The sequence below is a fragment of the Geotrypetes seraphini genome, chromosome 5 (genome assembly GCF_902459505.1).
Source record: "Geotrypetes seraphini chromosome 5, aGeoSer1.1, whole genome shotgun sequence".
Taxonomy (NCBI): Eukaryota; Metazoa; Chordata; class Amphibia; order Gymnophiona; family Dermophiidae; genus Geotrypetes; species Geotrypetes seraphini.
This window is the reverse complement of record NC_047088.1, coordinates 142,298,138-142,325,791: the sequence shown is the minus strand read 5'-3', so window position 1 is coordinate 142,325,791 and position 27,654 is coordinate 142,298,138. Positions and strand designations below refer to the sequence as shown.

The 27,654-nt window shown below is 46.1% G+C and overlaps 1 protein-coding gene across 3 annotated transcripts in view; it reads right to left on the bottom strand.

The window, feature by feature from the left end:
* CCNYL1 (cyclin Y like 1) overlaps positions 1-27,654 on the bottom strand; it is a 237,108-nt gene that overhangs the window by 161,580 nt on the left and 47,874 nt on the right. For all 3 annotated transcript variants that reach the window (XM_033946302.1, XM_033946299.1, XM_033946301.1), the window contains one exon: positions 19,872-19,906. In XM_033946302.1, coding sequence (XP_033802193.1) covers positions 19,872-19,906 — 35 coding nt within the window. The remainder of the gene's footprint in view (positions 1-19,871; positions 19,907-27,654) is intronic.

Below are 27,654 nucleotides of genomic sequence, written 5' to 3'. Positions count from 1 at the left end.
CCATTGGTTGGCGAGGGTCCATTGCGGTATCCTCAGATGGAGTCGCGCCAGAGGAACTACATGGACTGTCGAGGCCATGTGACCCAGAAGAATCATCATCTGGCGAGCAGGGATGGATGGTTGTAGGAGCACCTGTCGACAGAGGTGAAGTAGTGTCCGGTGCCGGTCGGCAGGGAGGAACGCTCTCATGAGGTTGGTATCGAGAAGTGCTCCGATGAACTGGAGGCGCTGCGTGGGAATCAGATGCGACTTGGGATAATTGATCTCGAACCCCAAGAGATGGAGGAAAGAGATGGTGTGGTGAGTTGATTGCAGCACAAGTGGTGAGGTTGTTGCTTTCACCAACCAATCGTCCAAGTAGGGGAACACTTGAAGGTTGTGGGACCTGAGACAGGCCGCTACCACAATCAGGCACTTGGTGAACACCCTGGGTGATGATGCGAGACCAAAGGGTAGCACTTTGTACTGATAGTGGTGATTCAGTATCTGGAATCGGAGGTAGCGACGTGAAGCCTGATGGATTGGGATGTGAGTGTAGGCCTCCTTGAGGTCCAGGGAACATAGCCAGTCGTGTTGAGACAGAAGAGGATAAAGTGTGGCAAGGGAGAGCATCCTGAATTTTTCCTTGACCAAACACTTGTTGAGGTTCCTGAGATCGAGGATAGGACGAAGATCCCCTGTTTTCTTGGGTACCAAGAAGTAGCGGGAGTAAAATCCCTGACCTCTTTGTTCTGGTGGAACTTCTTTGATGGCATTGAGAAGGAGGAGGGATTGGACCTCCCTGAGGAGGAGAGGAGTCTGGGAGGAGTGAGAAGCAGACTCTACGGGAGGATGGTCTGGAGGAAGAGTCTGAAACCGTAGTGAGTATCCGTGACGGATGATGTTTAGAACCCACAGGTCTGATGTGATGGCCTCCCAGCGCCGTAGAAAGATGGTGAGGCGGCCCCCGATAGGTTGAGGCAGAGGCAGCGAGGGTTGAAGACTGGCTATGCCCTGGAGAAAGGAGTCAAAAGGGCTGAGGAGGCTTAGTTTGAGGGAGAGGCTTAGCTGTCTGGTGAGATTGCGAGCGAGCCTGAGAGTGCTGTTGTTGTTGTTGGCGAGGCCGACGAGATTGCTGTTGAGGAGGATTCAGTGGCCTAGCAGAAAAGCGACGTTGGTAAGAAGACTGAGGTCTGTATGGTCGTGTCGGCGGAGTCTTCTTTTTAGGCTTAATGAGGGTGTCCCATCTCGTCTCATGAGCCGAAAGTTTTTGTGTGGTGGTATCTAGAGACTCCCCAAAAAGTTCATCACCAAGACAGGGCGCGTTGGCAAGGCGGTCTTGGTGGTTGACATCCAGGTCAGATACTCTCAGCCAGGCAAGGCGTCGCATGGCAATTGCCAGAGCAGAGGCACGGGAGGAGAGCTCGAAGGAGTCATAGATTGAGCGTACCATGAACTTCCTGAGCTGAAGGAGGGTAGAAATTTGTTGCTGAAACAATGGGACCTTGCGTTCAGGGATGTACTTTTGCAGAGCAGAAAGTTGTTGTACCAGATATTTCATATAAAAAGAAAAATGAAATGAGTAATTGTTGGCTCTGCTAGCCAGCATGGCATTCTGGTATAGGCGCTTTCCAAATTTATCCATTGTTTTACCCTCTCTGCCAGGAGGGGTGGAGGCATAGACACTGGAACCATGAGATTTCTTGAGAGTGGATTCTACCAGGAGGCTCTCATGTGGCAACTGGGGTTTATCAAATCCCGGAATAGGGATGACCCGGTATAAACTGTCCAGTTTCTTAGGGGCACCTGGAACAGTAAGGGGGTTCTCCAAGTTTTTATAAAACGTCTCCCGCAGAATATCATGAACGGGGAGTTTTAGAAATTCCTTGGGGGGTTGGTCGAAATCCAAGGCTTCTAGAAAGGCCTGGGACTTCTTGGAGTCGGACTCAAGTGGGATGGAAAGAGCCCCAGACATCTCCCGAAGGAATTTTGTAAATGAGGACTGCTCGGGTTTGGAGGTGGATTCAGCCATGGAGGGTTCCTCATCAGTGGAAGAGGCATCCTCCTCGGTACCGAGTGGGGATTGCTCCCATAAGTCAGGGTCCCTGATGGCCGGCTCAGCATGGCGGGTTTTAGAAAGGGACTTGCCAGATCTCATGGATACGGTGCCGGGGGATGAAGACCGGTGCCGATCTCTGTCCCGGGAGGAGTGGTGTCGATCCCGGTCCCGAGACGATCGATGTCGATCTTGGGTTCGGGATGGGTCCTCCGACGTGCAGGTCTGTAGTGTAGGCTGTGCCGATAAGACCGGCATCGAAGTGTTCATCGGTACCGAGGGGGTGGCCACTGGCGTAGTGGTGCGAGGCTCGGGCCGGACCGGTACCGGAAGGAGTGGTGCCAGCAGGGTTGGAAGCAGTTCCTGAAGCTGGTGCTCGAGTTGCTCCTGTAATTTAGTTTGGAGGATGGCCGAGATACGGTCCTCCAATGGGGGCACCGGTACCGTTTTACTTTTCTTCGGTACCATAGGTGCCGCTCTACGCTCCGGTGATGAGGAGGCCGATGAAGAGGCACTCACCGTAATCGGAGCGGAGCGCTTACGGGACTTGCGGGACGTCGGAAGGACCGGTGTCACCGCCGTGGCTGGAGGGCGCTCGAGGGAAGTGGAAGGCTTCTTAGCCGGCTTACCTGGCGCCATCGACCCCGCAGAAGGATCAGGTGGTGTCGATGTTGACGGTGCCGATTTCGGCGGTGCCGTCGACGTCGGGGTCGGATCCATAGCAGAACCGGTGCCGAAGAGGAGATTCTGCTGGATTTGTCTATTTTTAAGTGTGCGTTTTTGAAGAGTCGCGCAGCGGGTGCAGGTGTCAGCCCGATGTTCCGGACCCAAGCACTGTAGGCACCAGTTGTGTGGGTCCGAAAGGGAAATCGGGCGTGCACACCGCTGGCACTTCTTAAAACCTGGCTGAGGGGGCATGAAGGGGAATACGGCCTCAGCGAAATCAAAGCCGGAGGCTTGTATGATGGCAACAGGCCCCGCTGGGGCCTGTTGAAAAATAAAGGAAAAAATAAAGTTTTTTTTTTTTTTTTTTTTTTTTAGATTAGAAAGAAAACAGAAAAACCCGAAGGAAAAAAGCAGAAAAAAATCAGAATAACGCGAGCGGGAAGGCAAAAAAGGAGTGTTCAACAGCCGTTGAATACCACATGCGTCTTCTTCGCTCCGCGGAAACGAAGAAACTGGAGACCACGCACTCCTCCGTCGGGCGGGAAGGCACTCGCGCATGCGCGGTGCGGCTAACTAGAACTTTCTAGTTAAAAAGGTCCGTACCGGGGCTCCGTCGGTGACGTCACCCATACGTTAAGAATATCTGCCTGCTTGTCCTGGGATAAAAAAAGATTTATACATCTCTTCCTGAACAGTGCAAAATATAGACAGCAGATGAAAATTTTCAAAATTGACACAATTCAATCACTAAATTGAAAATAAAATCATTCCCCCTACCTTTGTTGTCTCCCTCTCTCCATGTGCCATCCCTTCATCATGGCAGTTGGGTGAGGCTGGGTGTCCTGCCCTCTCTTGTTTACAAACAATGCCTTGAGAAAGCCAGCTGTCTCTCTTGTCTTCCTCCCCCTCAGCAAGAATCATACCAGCGCTCCCACCTGGCTGTTTTATGCTGCCCACGGCTGGCTCCTTCTTCCTCACTGCCTGCGGCTGGCTCCCTCTCCCTCGCTTCCCCTATTCCTCACTGTCGGTCCACGGCCGGAATGTGCCTCAGGCCTGATGAGATCAGTGCACAAAGCCACATGCGGCGGCTCCTCATGCATCATCCAGCAGCTTTTCCTCTGACGTTGTGATGTCAGAGAGAAGGCTGCCAGTTCAGGCGCAGGACGTGTATAGGAGCTGCCGCTGCCCGCAGCTTTGTACACTGATCTCCTCAGGCCTGAGGCACGTTCAGGCAGGAAATTTCTGCGGACCAGCGATTGAAGAAAACTGGTCTAGAACGTCTCACCTATCTACTGGAGAAGAGCTTACTAGGGTAAGTAAATAATCTCCTTTTCACTACTCAATTCAGATACAGCTAACAGTTTCATAGTCTTAACAACACTAATTTCGCCTTTATTTAGTATTATCTGAACACTGTGTGACGTTGCTATATACAGTGGTGCCTCACACAACGAACTTAATTCGTTCCAGGAGCAAGTTTGTTATGCGAAAAGTTCGTTATGTGAAATGCGTTAAGCGCAATGACTAACGACTGCCTGCAGTGCCTGCGCGGAAGGATGCAATACATCGGCAGCGATCGTGGAAGCTCGGGCGACTTCGTTGTGTGAAACGAAGTTCGTTGTATGAATCATGACATGAAGTTCGTTGTGTGCAGCGTTCGCTGTGCGAGGCGTTCTTTATGCGAGGCACCACTGTATATCCAATCACTAGTTATAGCCTCTTCAGCATTTCATTTTCTTCACTCAGAATGTTTATGAACTGGTTTATCACTCACACTTCAAATCAACCTCTGATCGTTTTGATAATTTGTTCACAAAATTTTTCACAGAAATGTACACACTTTTCATATTAATACCCCCAATGCTCCTGTAGTTCCGCTACCCTCCACCACAAGAGCTGCAGGTTCACGGCCAGCTTGTGCAAAGTATTTTGGACTAGATTCTATAAATAGAACCAAAAAAACAGCACCGAGTGCTATTCTACGAACAGTGACTAAAGAATAACATGGGGACAAATTTTTCCCTGTCCCCATGAGTTTTGTCGCTGTCCCTGTCCCAGTCCTGTAAGCTCTGCCTTAACCACACAAGTCTCGAACACTTATTATTTTAAAATATTTGAGGCTTGTGCAGATGAGGACAGAGCTTGCAGGAACGAGGCAGGGACAGGAAAAGAACTCGCAGGGACGGGAAAATAAGTTCCAACAGCGTTGGGGAAAAATTTGTCCCCATGTCATTCTCTAATAGTGGCTATACTCGTCATGTTTAGAACAGCGATTAACACTGGGAACCGCACCACCGACTAATTTTAAACATTGCCATTTACAATAACATGGTATAAATCTTTACACTTAAATTAGGTGAGAATCTCCCCTTATTCTTAACTGTACATGGAAATTGCAGGGATGATCCTGCAATGGCCATGCTCCTTTATGTAAAATTTAGACAAGGATCCCATGCTTAAATGTGCCTAAATTTTAATTAAATCCAGTTAGCATTAATTGCTTCAATTATTGGCACTAATGCTTGTTTGATTAAATTACACATACAAATCAGGAATATGCAATATATATAGCGCTTTTTTTTTTTGTTTTTTTTTTTACAGAATTTGAGGGATTATGTCTTTTTCCAATTCTTGATTTGAGAAATCGGACTGACTTTTCATATTTAACTGCAGATTCCATCTGACCTTTTGATATTTTTATTTTAACTAATTTTATTTCTTGATTAGATTGACATCTCAGTTAAGTCATATATTAATCACTGAAATGGAAAATGTACCCTTTTAAAAGGTGTTAGTTTTGCACTAGTCTCAGCACTGAAAATTCGTGTAACTGCCAAATGATTTCTTAATATTCACAAGGTAAGAAACGTTCATTATCAAAGATTTCTTATATTTTGGGTTGAACACTACGTAACTCTTTCAAACAAATAAATACAACAGTAATTGTATCACTAACACACTTTCATAGACTGAAGTCTGATCATTAAGCTTGCCTTTATTATCTAGTATGTACAGTATAATTCAACTATGTAATCACCAGAGAGTTTATTCTGACATCTAGTGGTCATTTAGAAATGATACTTTTAGCTTTAAAGCTGCAGTCAAAACATCTGATTAAATTTAGTCCTCCATAGTGGTGCTGTACTGATCGTAATCACAGTATGAATAAACCTCAGTCACATTATGTGAACATTTTATTTTTAAGGTGATATGATCCATATTAAGCCTAAAAAATTTAAATCTGTTTTATTCATAACAATATTAAGTCAAATTTGGTTCAAGCATCACTTGATTGGGTTTTAGTTTTATATATTTAGCAGTATGGCTTTTTATTCATTATTTTATTCACATTAAACAGTTTCTATTATATGTATGTACATGATGCATTTAGTAAGTGTGCATGTATGTTGGAAGATTAGGTTCTTACCTTTGGTAATCTTTCTGTTAATCCACAGGGGAGTCATTACTATAGGTGTTCAATCCATGACCACAAATCAGATCTTGCAGAAATCCACACAACTTTTCTCATCTGCTCCTCCTACTTAGCTGAGAGACACAGAGCCCTTTTCAGTCGAGTCCAAAAGCAAACAAATATCACTGAAACAAAGCATATGCACAAAGGGGGCATGGGGAACCTCCCCACAAACACCAATAAGATTTTGTACTGCTTTGCAAGATATAAGAAAACAATTAAACAAGCAACAGGAAAGAACATGGCAGTAATATGGAACCAACCTGCTGCTTACAAAGAACACAAATTGGACATAGCCAGCAGCTAAGATATGTATCCACATACATAGAACGATACCCCACAGGGCCCATCTGCTGGCTGGAAGATACTCAGGCCTGAAAAGAGAAACATCTAAGGCAGAAATACACAGGCGATATAGAGAAAAAGAGTAGACAGAGGGTGGGTTGTAATGACTCCTTCGTGGATTAACAGAAAGAAGATTATCAAGGTAAGAACTTAATCTTCCATTCAGTTACATCCACTCCGGAGTCATTACTATAGGTGATTTACCAAAGCAATGTCTAGGGTGGTACTGCCTGTGAAATAGAGAATGACACGGGGGGAAAAAATTTGTCCCCGTCTCTGTGAGTTTGTCCCCGTAAATCGTCTGATCCCATCCACACAAGCCTCAGATAGTTTTATACTGAACTTATTTTATTAAAGTATAAAAAGAAACAATATTCTGTACAATTGTCATTTTATAAATCAAAGTTCTGACTGCTGAACTAGAGAAAGATCTTCAGCTAGCAGGGCTTTGTTTATAAATGTTATCAACACAACTAATATACTATTTTATCCTAAAGCAAAAAAAAGAAAAATATAATTTTTCTACCTTTGTTGTCTGCTCTCCTCATTCAATTCCTTCCATCCACCACTGTCTGCCTTCTCTCTGCCTCTTCCATATGCTCTGTTACTTGTGCCTCTCCCTTCCATCTCTCCTTCCACCCCCACCCCCAATTGGTCTGGCACCCATCTTCTTCCCTCTGCTCCCCCACAGTCTGACACCTGTCTTCTTTTCTTTCATCTTTCCTTCCCATCCTCCAGGTGGTTTTTAGAATCTCTCTCCTTTCCTCCCCTCAGATCTGGTCTCCCCAATCCAGCATGTGCCTTTTTCCTCCCTTTATCCCTCCTTCCATGCAGTTTATTTATTTATTTAAAATTATTTATAACCTGCCCATCCACTCTCTTCCCCATTTCCCTTCAGCACCTTCTCCCCACTCTCTCTTTCCCATTTGCCTTCAGCGTCTGTTCCTCTCCATCCCCCTTCAGCACCCTTCACACAGTCCAGCAGCGCCTCCCTCCCATTCACTCCGGTCTGAGCATCTCCCTCCCTCCCATTCACTCCGGTCTGAGCATCTCCCTCCCTCCCTATGGCAGAACTTGTAAGATATACACCATTTGTGGAAAATACGAGTGACCCTGCAAGACACCATTCTTTAATTTAGGAATATTGGTCAGGTGACCTATCGGTTAGGTCAAGCTATTTATCACCACAGAATTGTGTCCCTTTTAGTAATCATAACTGAACTCACACAAATTAATCTGTTCAAACGTTTACATAATTCTTGAAGTTTGAGCTAATATATACAGGTTGAGACACATAGATGAGATAGCAATGAAGGGTAAGTATCCACACCTGTGTCTTGATTTTAATTGGAGTCTGCTTATAAATAGTCAATGAGTGTCTTAGCTCTTGAGAAACCCTTGTGCGTCAAAATACCCATCATTTTGCCAGCCTTGTGAGCAGGTATTGTCTTGTAAAAAGAGAACTCCCTTCCACAACTATGCTCCTTTTTTCTTTCAATGCCACCTTTAATCAGCACAGCAAGTTACAATACAAATATTTTAAATTAACTGTTTGGCCCCTTAGAAGATTTCCTTTGGACTTTTCTTCTGCAGGAATAGGAACTTCATGATGGCTTGGAGTTCCACACCTAAAAATTCCATACTTTTTTTTCGAGATGGTTCAATCAATGATCTGAAACATCAAACATAGCATTACGGTTTTTACAAATCGCACATTGCAAAACACACTCTTCAGCTACAATGGCAGAATAATGCTCAGAATTCCATCACTGGTGCAATTGGCTTAGAAAAAGCCAACAAGTTTGCCGGCTGTGTCAAAGGAATATGCTTTCCAGAGGAGCTGAATAAAGTCTGGTAAAAATTCACACCCCTTGTCCACTGTAGGGCCCTGCTGAGGCACCCACACTGCACCAAAGACAGGCGTTTGGCGCCAGACTTCAGAACAGCCTCTGGGTGAGACTTTGCCCCAAAATCAGACATAGGCTGGCTCCCCGGCCCTGGAGGACCCGGAGGAGGTGAATCCCAATGCTCCCGCCCCCTCCCCCAGTGCATTGCATAGTCACTGATCTGGCGCCAATCTGTCATAATCAATGCCCACATTCAACAGATTAGGGGCCAAAGAGTATATCCCAAATGATTTTTAACAAAATTTAGGGGTTTTGAGACAGAAATAAAAAAACTTTGGAAAAAGATAAATAAAAATCCAAAATGGCTGCCAGCGAATTCGTGCCCAAAACAGCAAAAATAAATAAAGGAAGGAAAGCTGAGAATCAATAGATATTCCAAATTAGCAGAAGGAGTTCATTGGTTTGGATGTTAGTATTAAATAAACTGAGGTCTAGGTCAGGGATGGGAAAGAAACTGGTAAAACCAGCAGGCTATGTTTTTTTCTTGAAAACCAACTTATGAGTAGTAATACATCTTGAAACTGTTTTTAAGCATTCTTGCAATGGACCAAGAAATGGGGAGAATGAATTTGTAGGAAAGATCAAAAGGACGTCGCTAGAGTAAAAATTGAAAAGAAATACTGAGAGCTTGAACAATTGCTAGCAGGCTTAGAAACAGATTGGAAAGAAGAGGACTGAAAGATTAGGTTCTTACCTGGATAATCTTGTTTTTATTAATATACACAGGGGTCCGTACATTAGGTGAGCAATCCATACTAGAGAGCCACTTGCAGAAGAGTGTTGATCATATCTTTCAGTGCTTCCTCCTTCACCAGTGGAGTATAGCTCCCTCTTCAGTTTGTACCAAAGTAATTGAGCTCCACTGTACTCTAATGTAACAAGAAAAAACAGAAGGAAGGGTACTGGGAACCACCCCGTAAATAACATACATTTTTGTTCTGCTTTGTAACTCATGAAAAATAATTATTAGCATGAACTTGCAACAAAGGTTTTATCGATAAACCAACCTGCTGTGTGCAACTAGCACCAACAAGGAACTCCAAAGCTCAATAGCTCAGTACTTTATTAGTAAGTTAATCATACATGTTCATCTAGCCACATTGTCTAAATCTCATGGCCATTTATTGAGCATTATTCTCAAAACTAATCATATGTGCAGATCTTTTTGAGTCACAGGAATCAAGAATAATGTAGATTCCTTTTCAAAGAAGGGTTATGGTTGCTTGAAAAATGCAACTACGCATTCCTATCTGTAGGTTTTCGATACAAGGTTGTAGTAAGATGAGTCTCCCTTACGAATGAGTAAATTCAAAAAATTAATCTCAATTTCATCTGAAATGTTAGATTTGGATCTCTAGTATTTAGCCATTGAAAAAAAAGGTCTAATTGGCATCTATCCCTCCCACCATAGGAGGAAAATGTCATCTATGTATTGTTTATACATCCATATGTTGTCTTTGAAAATGTGGTCCTGCAGATAGGTTGATTCAAAATTGGCCACATATAATGTTTGCTATATCTGAGGCCATAGTTGCACCCATACCAGTGCCTGTAATCTGCTGATAGAATTTGTTCTAGAATTCAAAGTAGTTCCTCTGTAAGGCCTATCATAGCCAATGTTAGAATGAAACGGTTCGATATCCTCCTGTCAAACTCTCTGTTATGTAATGTCTTCCCAATAATAGATAAAGCAGAAGCTTGTGGGATGTTCATGTATACTGAATTGATGTCTAAGGTTACCAAGATAATATCACTAAGATCTCCGTCAAAAGAATCCAATAAAGAAATCATATGTTCCGAGTTATGTAAGGTTCTAGAAAATGATCAACAAAGATGGATAATGGTTCTAGAACAGAACCATTAGCAGCTACTATAGGCCTTGAACTACTTATTTGTGTTTTCCATTCACTGCACACTCGATGCGTTTAACGTTCCTTCTACGCTATTTCTCTTGCTTTCTATGCTGTATTAAAGATGGCTATCTGGCTAACCAATGTTTGGTGCACTTTATATTGATATTACTTCTGAGGTTCTCATTTATTCTCTCCTATGCTTAGTTCATATTAGTTCTAACATGTCAAATTTGCATATCTTGTTTCTGATATTTGGTCTTAAGGGATAACGCTTATTCTTTTATATATATTGTCAGATTCTCATTTTGTTTCAATTGATTAATATTGCTTTTATTTGATGTTATTTTATATATGCATGTTTTTCTCTTAATATTATATATATATATATAAATAAAATGCTAAGCGCGCATGCGCACTCTCACCGCGTGCTTCCTTGATCCCTGTTCTGTCAGGCTGTGGCGGTAGGAGTGCGCATGCGCGCCAGACAAGCCTCCCTGCTCTCCACCTCGCGGCTGCAGAAATGGCCCCACACTCGTGGCTTCAGGCTCATCCAGCTCCAGCACAGCAGAGAGTCGGCAGTACAGAGTAATCAGTTTCTCCTTCCTTCCCGCAATCCGACCGGCTCCCTTAGGCCCTTCCCTTCCCGCGGTCCCAACTCCAGCAGCCTGCAGCACTGTACACATGCTGCTTCGGGGCCTTCTGCTGCCCTGATTTTCTCTGGAACGTCCCTGATGACATCATCAGAGATGCGGCAGAGCAAATCAGGGCAGTAGAAGGCCCCGAAGCAGCATGTGTAGAGTGCTGCAGACGCTGCTGGAGTCGCAGGTTTGTCAGGACCGCGGAAAAGGAGGGGAGGGGAAATGGAGGGGGAATAATTCAAACAACTTACTCTGTGAAACTTCCGTTATTACACAAAAAAAGGTAGGTGACAAAAGGAGAGAGAGACAGAAAAAAAAAAATCCACATACAGCAGCCAAAGAGACAAACACCAAAACAAACAGACAGAGAGACCAAAAAGCACAGTTACTTACCGTAACAGGTGTTATCCAGGGACAGCAGGCATATATTCTCACATGTGGGTGACGTCATCTACGGAGCCCCAGCGCGGACAGCTTTTCAAGCAAACTTGATTGAAGTTTCAAGTTTGCTACACTGCACCACGCATGTGCATGCCTTCTTGCCCACTAGAGGGCGCATCCCCACCTCGTGGTCCTCAGTTCCATAACCAGCAAAGAAGCCATCCCCGGGGAGGAGGGCGGGTTGTGAGAATATATGCCTGCTGTCCCTGGATAACACCTGTTACGGTAAGTAACTGTGCTTTATCCCAGGACAAGCAGGCATGATATTCTCACATGTGGGTGACCTCCAAGCTAACCCAAAAAAAGGGCAGGTGGGAGGATGGCAATTTAGGAAAACAGGTTACGTAACACCGACTGGCCAAACCGGCCGTCGCTTCTGGACAAAGTATCCAGACAGTAGTGGGAGGTGAACGTATGAACCGAAGACCAAGTGGCAGCTTTACAAATGTCCTCCACAGGAGTAGACCGGAGGAAAGCAACAGAAGCTGCCATAGCCCGGACCTTATGCCCCGTGACTCGACCATGGAGCGTGAGACCAGCCTGAGCGTAGCAAAAAGAAATACAAGCAGCCAACCAGTTGGACAAGGTGCGCTTGGAAACAGGACGTCCCAACCGATTAGGATCAAAGGACAAAAACAATTGAGGAACCTTCCGATGAGACTTGGTACGTTGGAGATAAAAGGCCAACGCCCTCTTACAGTCAAGCGTGTAAAGCGCCGCCTCACCAGGATGAGAGTGGGGCTTCGGGAAGAACAATGGACTGATTGAGGTGGAAATCAGACACAACCTTAGGTAAAAATTTAGGATGGGCGCGAAGAACCACCTTGTCATGATGAAACACAGTAAAAGGTGGATCCGCAACCAAAGCCTGCAGCTCACTAATCCGACGAGCTGACGTGAGCGCAAGCAAAAAGACCACCTTCCAAGTGAGAAACTTAAGATGAGATTTGTCGATAGGCTCAAAAGGGGGCTTCATCAGTTGAGCTAAGACCACATTAAGATCCCAAACTACAGGAGGAGGTTTCAGAGGAGGGTGAACATTCACTAGACCCCTCATGAAACGAGTCACCAGAGGATGAAGAGAAAGAGACCGACCCTCGAGATGCCGATAGAACGCCGCGATGGCACTGAGATGCACCCGAATGGAAGTCGTCTTCAACCCAGACGTAGACAGATGCAACAAATATTCCAGCACCGAAGACACTGGAACTGAACTCGGGTCCAGATGGTTCGAGGAACACCAGGATGAAAATCTGGTCCACTTCTGGGAATAACAAAGCCTAGTCGAGACTTTGCGCGAGGCTTCCAAAATCTCCCTCACCGACTGAGAAACAGGAACCGAAGTCAAGGGGAAATGGAACCAAGCGGTCAGATGTAAAGATTGAAGATTGGGATGTAACAGCGAACCCCGACTCTGAGACAGCAGAGAGGGAAAAACCGGCAGAAGCAGAGGTTCCCTGACACTGAGTTGAAGGAGCAGGGAGAACCAGTGCTGTCTGGGCCAATGAGGCGCAATGAGAATCATAGTGGCTCCGGTCGATTTGAGATGTACCAAGGTTCTCAAGATCAGAGGAAAGGGAGGGAACGCATAAAGGAACCTCCCCTCCCAGTCGAGAAGGAAGGCATCGGCCTCGAGACGGTCCCGGGAGTACATCCGAGAACAATAGAGGGGCAGTTTGCGAGTCTCCGGGGAGGCAAACAGATCCACCTGAGGAGTCCCCCAGCGGTCGAAGACCTCGCGTAGTACCCTGGAGTTCAGCGACCACTCGTGCGGCTGGAGAAGACGACTGAGTTTGTCTGCCAGACAGTTCCTCTCTCCCTGAATGTAAACCGCACGCAGGAATATGTTCTGGGAGACCGCCCATTCCCACAGGCGCAGGGCTTCCTGGCACAGAGACCAAGAGCCCGTTCCGCCCTGTTTGTTCACATAATACATTGCCACCTGGTTGTCCGTCCGCACGAGGACTACCTGATCGTGTAGCAAGTGGCAGAACGCTCGAGCCGCCAGAAAAATGGCCCGAAGCTCCAACACATTGATGTGACAAAGACGGTCCTCTGCCGACCATAGACCCTGAGTCCGCAGACCGTCGAGATGAGCCCCCCATGCGTACTCCGAGGAGTCCGTGGTCAGGACCTTGCGATGCGGAGGAACGAGAAAGAGCAAACCCCCGGAAAGATTGGAAGAGTTGGTCCACCAACGGAGCGAGCGTCTCAAAGAAGGAGTCACCGTTATCGGACAAGAGACTGGGTCGCGATCCTGACGCCACTGCGAGGCCAAGGTCCACTGAGGAAGCCTCAGATGCAAGCGGGCAAACGGAGAAACGTGGACCGTCGATGCCATGTGACCCAGAAGAACCATCATGCGCTGAGCCGATACTACAGGCATCAGCGAAACCTGGCGACTCAATTGAAGCAGGGCCTCCAACCGAGGGGAGGGGAGGAACGAACGGAGGCGAACCGTGCCCAGCACGGCTCCGATAAACTGAAGGGATTGAGTCGGGCACAATTGAGACTTGGGAAAGTTCACTTCGAACCCCAGACGTTGGAGGAAGATGATAGTCTGTTGGGTCGCTGAGATAACCCCCTCCCTGGTAGGGGCCTTGATCAGCCAATCGTCCAGGTAGGGAAAGACCTGCAGCCCCCGAGATCTCAGGGCTGCCGCGACCACCACCATACACTTTGTGAAGACTCGAGGGGACGAAGCCAGACCAAAGGGGAGGACCCGATACTGAAGGTGCCAATCCTCCACCTAGAACCGCAAAAACTTGCGGAAAGCGGTGTGCACCGGAACATGAGTATAGGCTTCCTTCAAGTCCAGGGAGCACATCCAATCCCCTTCCTCCAACAGAGGGTACAGAACCGGAAGAGACAGCATACGGAACTTCTCCCGGACCAGGAATTTGTTGAGCTTCCGGAGGTCCAAAATGGGACGCAAGTCCCCTGTCTTCTTTGGGACTAAAAAGTAACGGGAGTAAAACCCCCGTCCCCGTTGTTCTGGGGGTACCAGTTCCACCGCCCGTAGGCTCAACAAGGCCCTGGCCTCCAAAATGAGAAGGGGAAGTTGGTTCCGGTTGCACGGACAAGTTCCGGGTGGGCGGTCCGGCGGCGTGGCTGAGAAATTGAGCGAGTAGCCCTCGGAGACGATCCGGAGCACCCATGCGTCGGATGTTATCTCTGTCCAAGCCACATAAAAGGACCTGAGTCGACCCCCGATCGGAAGGGGGTTGGGCGATAATGCGGAGGGGGCCCGCCCCCATCCGCCCAGTCCGTCAAAAGGACGGGGCCGGCTTGGACGCTCCCTGCGCTGGAGGTTTCTGTTGTCCCCCTCTACCCTGTTGGGGCGGGCGCCGAGCCGGAGATCTAGAAAAGGCCGGCGTAGACTTCTGCGGGTACCTTCTCGGGGGCGGCCGGAATGATTTTTGCGGCGGGGGCCGAGGTTTCGTCCGGACCAAAGAGGCCAAGGAGCGCTCCTGCTCCGACAAACGTTTGGTCGCCGCCTCCAGGGATTCATCGAATAATTCCGAACCCACGCACGGTAAATTGGCCAGGCGTTCCTGTAGGTTAGGATCCATATCGAGGGTACGGAGCCACGCCAGGCGGTGCATAGCCACTGCAAAGGCCGACACCCTCGAAGCGAGCTCAAACGCGTCATACACCGCGTGGAATAGATAGAGCCGCAATTGAGACAAGTTGGACATGAAGGTGGTAAACCCCTCTCTATGAGAATCAGGCATGACCTCCCGATACTGAGGCAAGTCCTTCACCATGTTACGCAGATAGGATGAGAAGGTAAAGGCGTAATTGAGTACCCTGGTCGCCATGAGGGAATTAGAATAGAGGCGACGACCAAACTTGTCTAGAGTACGCCCCTCCCTACCGGGCGGGACCGCCGCCGAGACTCTGGAGGGCTGCGAACCTGGAGAAGGAGGATGTCCTGGCGGGCGGTGAGGGAGTTCGTGACCTCCCCGCCGAACAGAAGGGGGAAGCCTCGCGGGAATACCGCGGTTCCCTGCCAGACCCCGATCCCCAAGAGGCCACATCTAGCGACCTCGAAGGAGTCGGGGAGCGCCTACGCCCTGAAGAGCCCTTGGGGGAAGCCCCCGGGGTCCGAGGCACCGAGGCGCGCCCCATCCGCCTCGGCGAGGAGTCTCTCGAACCCCCTCTTGCGGGGGACCGAAACAGTTGAGGGTTGTCGAGGCGGAGCTCCGAGACCCGCAACGTCTCGCCCCCGAGCGGCGAAGAGCGACCACGTCGTCGAGGAGAACCCCGTGCACGTTTGGGCTTCCTCGGACGACGCTTCGCCCGAGGCCGGCCCGAGGGCGAAGAGCCCCGTGAGGACCTCGAGGAAGAGGACGACGATATTCTCCTCACCCGGCGCACCCTGTCTCGAGGTCTAACGCTCCTCTCAGGTTGGGTCCCCGAGGTCAAAGTCGAGGGCAAGGTCGGAGTCGAGGTCGGGGCCGTCCTAGGACCCGAAGTCGAGGGTACCGAGATCGAGGCCGGGACCGTCGAGGCCGGTGCAGTCGAGGCCGAAGCCTGCTGCAACTGCTCGATGGCTCCGGACAGCTCCGAGGTAATCAAGGCTCGGAGCAAGTCCTGGAAAGCCGGGATCCCCATCATGGCCGGTAGATCCGAGGCCAGGGGGTGCTCCCTGGAGGGCGACCTCGGTCTCGAGTATTCCCTCGGGGCACTAGGTTTGGCTACCTTGGCCTGGGCCGCGGAGGACCCACCCGCTGTCGAGGAGCCCGAGGATGGCTTCTTCATTGATCCTGGGGCTGAGGACGGGAGCGGGGACTTACCCGAGGCAGGCTTGGACGGAGCAGCAGGCTTCGATGAAGTCGAGGGACGCGGCGAGGTCGAGGATCCCGAGGCCGAGGTCAAGGCCGGGGCCGACGTCGAGGCCTTCCCCGCCGCGGAGTCGACCGCGAAAAGCTCCGCCATCCTGGCACGGCGTCGGCGGAGCGCTCTGGCCTGAAAGGTCGAGCACCGGTCACAAGAGTCTGTCAGATGCTCGGGCCCTAAACAGAGCAAGCACCACCGGTGAGGATCGGTAATAGAGCGCAACCGATCACACCGGGTGCACTTCTTAAAACCCGTCAAGGGACGGGACATGAAAGCCAAAAAGGCCCGAATCAAAAACGGCTCGCGGCCGCGGCTCACGGGGGCCCCCGGAGCCGAACCAAAAAAATAAAATCAAATTTTTTTTATTTTTTTTTTGAAAGTAAAAGTAAAGTAAAGCACAGCGACTGAGCGAATAAAAAACACCCAGACGCGGTGACAGAAGGCAAGCTATCAGAGCTCAATTTCCACAGGGCTTCTGGCTCCACGGAAAAAACTGAACTGAGGACCACGAGGTGGGGATGCGCCCTCTAGTGGGCAAGAAGGCATGCACATGCGTGGTGCAGTGTAGCAAACTTGAAACTTCAATCAAGTTTGCTTGAAAAGCTGTCCGCGCTGGGGCTCCGTAGATGACGTCACCCACATGTGAGAATATCATGCCTGCTTGTCCTGGGATAAGTAAGAAATACAGACAGCAGTCAAAGAGATACTTAGAAGGTGACAGTCAAAACACCACACAGAAGAACAGGGGTTTAAAGAGACAGATTTAAAAAAAAAAAATTTGGACAAGGAGAGAGAGACAAAACAGAAAAAAAAAAAAGACAGGGGCTACAGAGACAGATTAAAATAGACAGACACCAAAACAAAGACAGACAGATATACAGCGGCCAAGGAGAGAGAGACAGAAAGAAAGATAGACACACAAATCTATTCTAGCACCCATGTGTTCCCGCTTTCCGTGCGCTGTAGGTCCCCGTAGGTAGGTGATGTCGGCTTCAGGCAGTGCGGAGGCTGTCGGCCGCGGCAGCTCTTGGCGTCTGCAGGCTGCAGCGGCTTGAGGCGGCTGTCGGTGGAGGGCAGACGCGAGGTAAGGGGTGCTGCTGGACGGAGGGTGAAAAAGAAAGGGAGGCCTACTGCTGGATGGGGGAGCAGGAAAGAGATGCTACTGGACAGGGGAAGAGACGGGGGAAGAAAAAGGAAGAGAGGTCTACTGCTGGACAGGGGGACAGGAAAGAGGTGCTGCTGGACAGGGGGGAGATAAAAAAAAAAGGGATATGGGCTGCTGCTGTATAAGGGGAGCAGTGAAGGGGTGGTGGTGGACACAAGGAAGTTAAAGGAAGGGAAAATGGGTGGACAGCCGAGGAAAAATAAAGACAGAAAGAGGCTAAGGAGAGAGAGAGAGAAAGAAATAAAGACAAACACATACATTCTAGCACCTGTTAATATAACGGGCTATAAGACTAGTATATGTATGTATATGTATGTATGTATATATATGTATAAGACTTATATATATTTTTAAGCTCTTATACAGTCCCATGAGGAAGGTGTTTATCAACACCGAAACTATGATCCTTGTTGGGACTTTATGTCAATAAAGACTTTGGCTGGTTGAAAAGACATCTCCTTTTTTTCGTTGTACTATTCTACATTTCAAGACGAGGTATTGTTCTTTTGTCCGTAGATTCATTTATCCTACATCACTCCATTTCATATTCTTCAGATACTGACGACAGGAAATTTTTACTTAGGGGTCCTTTTATCAAGCCGCGCTAGTGGGGTTAGCACGTCGCACATTTAATCACACACTAACCCCGCGGCAAGCCAAAAAACGAATGCCTCGTCAATGGAGGCGTTAGAGACTAGCGCGGTAGGCGGTTTAACATTAAACCCCCAACCGCGCCTTGATAAAGGACCCCTTAGAATACGAATCCATTATTACCAATAAATGACTCAGTGAGAAAAACAAAAACCACACAAAAGAAGTCAATTACTGGAGGAATAAAGCCTGCATAATAAAACACATGGAACAATGGAAAATGGTCTGGCATAAGAATGTGACATTTAACAAAACACATAGTTTTTGAAATTGTTGCTTCCTCAGTGACCAAGATTGTCAGTTCACTCCATGTGCACAATTTTCATACCATAGATAAAACCTATTTTCTAAGATAAACATGACCTCTATAATCAGGAATGAACAACTCCTGTTCAACTAAACAGAGATAAACCAGCTAATCACTAACATTCAGTGGAAAATAACCAGTTATCTCCCACTGAATCTCTCTGTCAGCAGCTAACCCAGTCACCAGCCATGCCACACAACATAGCCAATGAATATTGGTGCCGACTGGCTAACTGGCCATGTTTAAACAAGTCTATATGGCCACTAAATAGGTCTCTGGCCACTATGACTTAGCCAGTCAGCCAATGAATAATCAATTTGGCAGGCTGTGTCATACGTGGCTGAAAATAGACTGGAAATTTGTTGCCAGATATGGCCCTGGCATTGAATTTCCAGGTTGCCCACAAGAGGCAGCTAGGCTGCCTCCTGCCATCTGAAAGTTGGTCCCATGGTCTTTACCTGAATACCATTGTTTCTTTGAACTATCAATTCAATCAGAACCAGCATTTGTTGGACTATGGTGCATAATCTTTCATTTACAATTATAGTTTTCTTCCTTGTTTTTATATTCCACTCCCAACTTGGTCCAGCCACTGTGGTGATTTCTTTGGTTAGAAAAACAAACCATAGTCCCTTCCAAACCTCCAAACCCTGCTAATAGAACCATATATCTAGCTGCTAAATTATGTGCAATCTTATATCCCACCAAATCCTTGCAAATCGGAGTTCTAGGCGGGTTACACGTAGCATATCGCTACATAGTCATACATGGCACATAAAATTATACATGTAATGTAAGATAAGGCATCTAAAACAGCAAGTAACCACCAACACTGTAATAAATATTTACTCTATAGAATGACAAAGCCCAAGTCTCGTTAGGCTCCTAATAGGGACTTCTTGAAAAGCCATGTTTTCAGACTTTTGTGGAACAGTGCATATACAGTGGTTGCATGAATTTCTATGTAACCGAGTTCCATACTTTTGCAATTTGGTAGTTAGATGATTTTGCTATGAGTTGTCTTGTATTTTATGTCTTCCAGGGTTGAGAATGACAGGATCAAGCAGTCAGAGTTATAGTGATTAGCAGATCCACTTAATAGTCCCACCTAGGGCTCACATTTATTTTCTTCTCTTCCCTGTTCTTCCATGGCTGGAGAGAGCTGAAAGCTGAGAACTAGGGTTCAAATCCTGCTGATGCCCCCTAAGACCTTGAACAAGTCACTTCACCCTTCATTCAGGTATAGACCTAAATTTTAGGCCCTATGGAGACTGAAAACTAGCTACCGTAACTTGATTTTGAGCTACTATGGAAAAAGGCATGCACTAAATCCAAATGAATGCTACCTCATTCTCAAACCTGGCTTTCCTGGGAATCAAAAGCCAGGCTTCCTTCCTGCAAGGTAGTCAGATACTGGGCCAGATCATTTGAATGTTTTAATAGTCCAATTTTCTCCCCGAAAAGAATAATTTTACCAAGTTTTCATATTTAATATTTTATAGAATAAAGACATTTCTCTAGCCTTAACAACAAACCTTGTTTCACTTACATGGTTGAAATGATTACTCTTCCTCTTTTCTCTCACTGGGGAAGTACGAAGGAAAACATATCAAAGAGAAAAAAAAAACAGCAAAGTATATTCAGTCAGTATCAGACACTCAAGGAAAAAAAAAAAATCAAATCAGTAGATAAATATACTGTAAGCACCGACTAGAGAAAGTAATTACTCACTGTAACAGGTGTTCTTACAGGACAGCAGGGTGGATAAAAATCCAATAATTTTTTTTTTTTTTAAATCAAAAAAATTTTAAATAAGTGTTTTTTTTATTAATTTAAACTTGATTTTTATTTAAATTGTACCATTTTAAATAAAATACTTTGTTGAGAAAAATAAAGTCTATAGGTTTACGATACATTGTAATCCAAAAGTTATTCATCATGAAATGAGGATTAATTTTTAATTGTGCAGCATGGGGCTGTATATTCATGCAATGTTTAAGTTTTTTGGTAAATAAAAATTTAATTAATCCATTCATAATGTCACGTGCAATTTTTCTATTTAAAAGATATCACAGGTTTTGCATTTCTCAAATCTGTGAATTTGTGTCTGCAGAGATAACAAGCTTCTTCACAGCAAAAATCTTTCTGTAGAAAACCATAATTTAAATCAAGTCTTTCTGACTAGTGATTTAAATTGTGTTTTAAATAGTGATTTAAATCAAACCCACCCTGCAGAACAGGACATATTCTCATATATGGGTGATATCCCTGATGAAGCCATGGCATGGAAACACTCCAAGTTCTTTAATTTCAAAAACTTTTGGCATTATCTACTGCACATACGCATGCCTTCCTGCCTGCCGTACTCACACAGGATCAAAGCAATCTAATGAGAGTAAAAATCCTAAAGATATCGCAAATATGAGACTGTATCCTCTTGTTTTTGGGAGAATCCCCCAATACAGAGAGTAGCTTTGCTTTCTCAAACAGGCCAAAATATACTCGCATATGGAAATCCATAGCTAGCACACTATCTGGAAAAATGAAAAAAAAAAACAACAACCCCCCCCCAAAAAATAAAAAAAATGTAAAAAAAAATGGCCCACTACAAGCAAGGCCAAAAAAAATTGTTTAGCAACAGAATGGGACAGAAATAAAATATGTCTAGGGGAGGGGGGAAGGAGGAGTTGGAATCTAAACCCAAACCCTAAATAAATGCTAAAGGACTGACCAAACAGTTGTGTTGGAATCTTGAAAACTGTATTGAGATGTGTACATGTAGACAGAAGACCATGTCACTGCTTTGCAAATCTATTCTGATCAGTCTCCACTAGTGCTGCCCGATTCAGGGAAAATTTTTTCGATTCAATTCACTTTTCCCAACCAATTGTTGTTGGTTTTTTTCAAAACGTCCCAGCAAGTTTATTTTGTAGCCTCTTCACCCACTGCAACCCCCTTTGCTCTCTCCAACCCCACACCAGCACTGTGGTATAACCAAAAAAGAATTTTCCTCTCTGTTAGGTCCTAGCTCATGCTCACTGTCTAACACCAGCTCTGGCAGGATATACATTTCAAATCTGACATACTGTAATTACAAAATAGAAAATAAAATTATTTTTTCTACCTTTTGTTGTCTGGTCATTTTATTATTCAGATCATGTTGGTCCCAGCTCTGGTTTCTGTTTGTATTTTGTTAACTCGTTCACCAAAATCTCCTGTTCATTTGACGTTTTCTTCTTTCTCTGTGTTCTATCTCTGTACTTCCCTTCCACAGCAATGTCCAACATCTTTCCCACTGTCTACCATCTCTCTCTCTCTGCCTTGTGTCCTGGGTCAAACTTCTCTATTTTCCTCCATGCAACATCTCTCCCTTCCTCTCCCCTCCATCATCATGTGCATGGGGAGAAAGAAATGTTGCACCATCTCTCCCTGCCCTCTACCCTATGTCCAACATTTCTCCCTCTCTTCTCCATGCATGTCTTCCTCCCCTCCACCATATGCAGGATTTCTACCCCTCACCCCTTTCTACATCTGTTGCATGTCTCCCTCTCCTCCACCTCATTAAACAATTTTTCCTCTCTGCTTTCTTTCTCCTCATATGCAGCAGCTTTCCTCCCTCTTATACCCCTGTGAAGCACTGACTCCCCCCCCCCCCCCAAGGACCTCTCAAAGCAGCAGCAGCAGTGATGGCAGCTGCTGAGAAAAGGCAGCACTGCAAACAGGCAGCTTCTGGCTTCCCTCTGCCATGTCATCAGTGATGTCTTTCTCCAAAAAAGTAAGTAGGGAACTAAAAGGTCAGTATGTCTGGCTTATGTGGTAAGTAAATTAATGGAAATGCTTTTAAAACAGAATAGATCATGTGATGAGCTGAGCGAGGTAGGTCACACTTTGCCTGGCTCCAGGGCCCCCTGCTCCATCTAGTTGAAAACTTGCTTTAAATTCATCAAATCGACAGCATCCGACACCTAGGAATCTTTGTGAGCCACTTTATGGACAGATTTGTTACCAAATCAGCTGCAGGAATGGCCTCTAAACAGAAAAAAAAAAAAAAAAAGAGAAGGAGAAAACAAGGCTGCATGAGGCTCCTGCGACGGAGGAGGCTGCACCATCTGCGTAGCTTTTGGCCAAGGAACATATTCAACTCACCACTGCTGTGGTTCAAGCTTTACCGAGATTGGATAAGCTTTCCGAGCAACTTAGCTCACTGAAGACACTTGACAGAATTTTCTCAGCGAATCACTGCACTTGAGTGTGTGTGCCTTAAAGGACTCTGCAGCTTCGGCAGGAACACAGTGCGCGGATTCTCTGGCCCATCTTGCATCATACATAGATAAACTGGACAATTTAGAAAAAAGAGACAGAACAGTCCGCGTTTTATTGAATTCCCTGAAAACGGTGCCTGACATGCAGCTTCCTAAGGTTCTAGAGTGCTGGCTGCAGTCGAAACTGCCTATAAAGGATCGATCTTTAATTATGCACATAAAGTGGACTTAATCCAAGCATATAGAGCACACACAACAGGGATTCTTTATGAAACTGTGCCTATCTAGATCTTCCAAGATTACTCTGCTTCGCTCTTGGATGAGCACAAGAAATTTATGCCACTCTGTAAATGGTCTGCATCTAAAATCCAATTTATGCTTCTATATCCTGTGCAGCTTAAAGTTCATCATAATGGGACATGGAAAGCCTTTTGACTCAATAGAATCTGCGCAGGATTTTGTGCTTGGCATACTGGATTCATCCACAGATAACACCTGATATAGCTTTACTTTCTGCGCAGGAACATTGGGTTTCATATAACACTGGTTTTTGCTAGTGTTAATTACTCTTCTTAGGGTCACATGATGACACTGAGCTGAGCAGTGGCTCTTCACCTCAGCTCCAACTCGGTTCCTGAGCTAACCTTGAAAATCCCACATCGCAGCACTATACCACTCCACAGAGGTACCCTTGAGGGACGCTGAAATTGCCCAGTACTCATTGATTTTACTCTTGGGCTTAGCGGTTGAGTGGCCAGAGTGTTATGCCACTAAAGGCTCCGCGGCCTGCACAGGAGAAGCAAGAATCCTTATTCAAGATGGCATCAGAGGCTGTTATTGCCAGCGATTACACTGCAGGACGAAGCAATCCGCAAGCTCACTCATAACATCGCCACAGTGCTAGAGGACAAGCTCTCCAAACTTTAAGCCTCCATTAACAACATATGTGACAGCATTGAGAGGCAAAACCAGCAGATCAGCCATGTGGAACAGAGTGTATCGACCCAGGAGGACGCCTCGGGAGCAATGGTGGTTGGGATCTAGAACATAGTGCAAGCAGCTTTATATTAAACTGGAGGATAAAGAAAATAGGGGACACCGGAACAACCTGCACATTATTGGCATCCCCAAAGCGGTGTCAGCGGAGGCTCTTTGGGCTTTGGTGGAGACATGGATCCCAGAGGCGGTTGGCTTGGGCTCTGCAATCAAGATGGAGCGCATGCAATGTGTGGGGCCCAGGACTGTGGAATCTGGTAGACCCCAGTCGATTATCACCCACACCCTCAATTATGCAAAGAAAGACAAAATTATGTTTATCGCAAGAAGGGGGAGCTGGTGCATGAGGGTAAAAGAATGTTACTGTTTAATGATTACTCGACTACAGTGGCAGCGAGTAGGAAAGCACTGGGGTCTCAAGTTTACAGTGCAGTTTCCTGCCAGGGTGCGTGTCTTTGTTCCAGAAGGCGCAAAAACCTTTGATTCTTTAGATACTTTGCAAGAATTTGTTTTAAAAAAAACTTATCTCCTACTTGAGTGATATGCAGGCCCTTTACAGGATTTCGCTGTGGCGTTTTTGACTTTACATGCATGCTGGTGGGATAGGATGCCTTCATTGCATTTGGTGATAAGATTTCCTGTCGGAGCTGTCAGTGCCGCCAACAGCACTAATTGTTACATTGGGGCAGGCAGTCCCCGCAGCAGCACGACGCCCAGCGCTCAGGAGAGGTGTCCTTGTGGGCCTCTATAAACACCCAGGGAACAGTGGTCGCGAGCCGAGGGTCCAAAGGATGTGGCCAAAGGGGAAGGACACGCTCCTTTTGAGCCTCAAGGAGCAAGGGACTCTGCCCAATTATCAACATGAGCAAGAGAAAAGGCAAGATTACTTCAACTTAACACCAGGATCTGCCATGGGGCCAATGGACTGCCATCTTAGGCCCCTGAATCTTCTGTTAGTCCCCCTGTACTCTGGGGAACCTTCACCTCCTCCATAACCAACAGTCAATTTACCTGGGATAGCAAGTGCTGCCTCTGAAGATGGGGCAGCAATGCTTCCGGAAAAATTAATTGAACTTCCTGAAAATAAGGTTAGGGAGCGCAGGTCATCCATAGTCCCGCAGCAAAAAATAAATTAGTATACAGCAACAGTTCAATGTCAAAGAAAAAACAAATAAAAAATCAGAGTAGTCTTAAATAGCAACTTGAAAACAGGTAAAAACCATCCAAAGCAAGACAGGAAATCCTTTAATATTTGTTACATTCAGAAATAACAAAATACGAGAAAACCCCACAGTAAAATTTAAAAAAACCCCAGTTAAAAGAAAACAAGAAAATAAATCCTTTTTCTTTCACCGGCACAGTCCACATTATTGGAGTCGCTTGATACACCAGAATAAAGCAAATATATTAATTAGATCATCTCCATCTGGACAGGCATAAATTGACCATTTTCTTTTCTATTTGTCAAAATTATCCTCAATATCCACGAAAATAACATTGTCTTAATTAATATTTTAACTCTAACATGTTTTGTCTCTTTTAAAAGTGTTTTCTTTTATTGATACTGTACACCACTTAGAAATTTGATTAACCGTTTTAAAATTTTTTTTAATCAACTCAACCAAAAAACAAAACTTATATGAAACTTTCTATAAAGGTTTATCCTTAAGGAAATCTTCTAAACTGAATGGGATCCATGAATACATATTTATCACTTGCATAGGTTCCATCCAAGATATGCACCTGTGAATCAGAGGGTAATCAAGGAACTGAAAGGGGCAATAGCTGAACTGCTTCAACTAATAGCCAATCTGTCGATCAAATCAGGAAGGATTCTGGAAGACTGGAAAGTGGCGATCTTCAAGAAAGGTTCGAGGGGAGATCCGGGAAACTACAGACCAATGAGTCTAACCTCAGTACCGGGAAAGATGGTAGAGGCGCTGATAAAGGACCGCATCATTGATCACCTTGACGGACACAATCAGATGAGAACCAGCAAGCACGGCTTCAGCAAAGGAAGAGCTTGCTTAACGAACTTGTTGCACTTCGAGGGAGTAAACAGTAGTGCTGCCCGATTCAGAGAAAAATATTTCGATTTGATTTGATTCACCCTGTTGAATCGATTTTTCGATTCGATTTGATTCACTGTTAATGACACAGCTTTTTAAGTTTAAATATTTTATTTAACCAAGACAATATCATGTCAAAAATAGGAACATCCAAACTATAACATAGATGTAAAATTAGTTAGAAACATAGATTCACAGCTTCCCCAAAGCAAATCATCCCCAAAGTTTCTCCAGCCCCCTGCCAATTCTCAGCTTCCATCCCCAGCCCCCAAGACTCACCAGTCCCCCTGCCGATTTCAGCTTCCACCCCCAGCCCCCCTGCCGATTTCAGCTTCCATCCCCAGCCCCAAGCCGATGTATTTACTTACTGCCTGGACTGGATATTAAATCGCAGGGAAGAGAGGAGAAATGCGGGGAAAGAGCCAGCCAAATCTAGTATTTGTTGCTGCCGAGTGCCGAGGTCTGCTGCACGAGGTCCGCTCGCTCGCCGCTTGACTCTCCCACCACTCCTTTTTGTTTCTTCCGATGTAACTTCCGGTTTTGCAAAACCGGAAGTTACATTAGATGGGAAGAGTTTGGCGGCCAGCGGCATGAAATAGCCCGAAGTTCCCCGAACTCGTCTTGCGGCTGAATCGGTGAGTCCGGTTTTTATATAAAAATGAACCGATTCAAATCGATTCACCTGATTTGAATCGTGAATCGGGCAGCACAAGTAAACAGACAGACAGACAAGGGTAACCCGGTCAACAATGTATATCTGGTTCCGCATGAATGACTACTTTGAAAAATTGTGAGCCACGGAATCTAGGGTGAAATACTCATGCGGATTAAAAACTGGCTGGCAGACAGGTTAACGTGCATAAGTGTAAGGTGATGCATGTCGGTAACAAAAATCGAATATACGAATACAGGATGTCTGGTGCAGTACTTGGAGAGACTCCCTAGGAAAGAGACTTGGGAGTACTAGTCGACAGGTCAATGTGCGATGGTGGCGAAAAGGGCGAACAGAATGCTAGGAATGATTAAGAAGGGGATCACAAACAGATCGGAGGTTATCATGCCGCTGTACTGGACCATGGTACGCCCTCACCTGGAATACTGTGTCCAGCACTGGTCGCCTTACAGAGTTTCTGTTAAATTTCCATTACAGGCAAATCATATCAGACGTTAATAGTTACTTTTCATAGCTAGATAATATCTGCCAATATTTCTTAATTCACACTATTTGTGATGAAAAAGTAAACTTTATAGTGCATATCAGTGAAATTCTTTTTCTGTCTTTTTTATGGTTGTAATAACCATTCTCTATCATCTAATATAATAAAAGCCTACTCGCGCATGCGCACTCCCATCTGCGTGTTCCATTTTCCGTGCGCTGTAGGGCACCGCAGGTAGGAATGCGCATGCACACGAATCTCTGTCTCTCTTTCCCCCGAGGCGGATGTCGGCTGCGGCGGCCGTTTTCTCCTCCCATTGCCTGCCAGTCTCAACCATGACCCCCCCCCCCCATCTCCATTGACTGCCCAGCCTCACACCTGGCATCCCCTCTCTCCCTTGCCTGATAGCCTCACCTGCCCCGCCTTCCTCTTCCTGCCACTCTCAGCCAGGCTCACTCCTCCCCCTTCCCTCCCCCCTGGCAGCCCTGAACCTGTTCTCTGTTCCCCGTTGTCTCCGTCACTGCTCGACATTCTTCAACAAGATGGCGGGATCGCTGGTGGAGAGCGACGATATCGGCCGCGGCAGGCAAACCCGGAGCCAGTGTAGATGGCTGAAGCCCCAATAAATAAATATGACAGTGTCACACTCAAGCATTCAAACATGACAAAACGGAGGCCAGGGCTCTTGGAAGTCACTGCTACTTCCATGGTTGGCATTGTGAGTGGCATCAAAGGAGTGAATAATTGGTACTAACTACAGAGTCTTCATTCACATCTGAGTGTGACCAAATCACAAAAATGCAGAAACGTCTCCAGTCAAAGGAATGTCCTGTGGTTACACAATGACT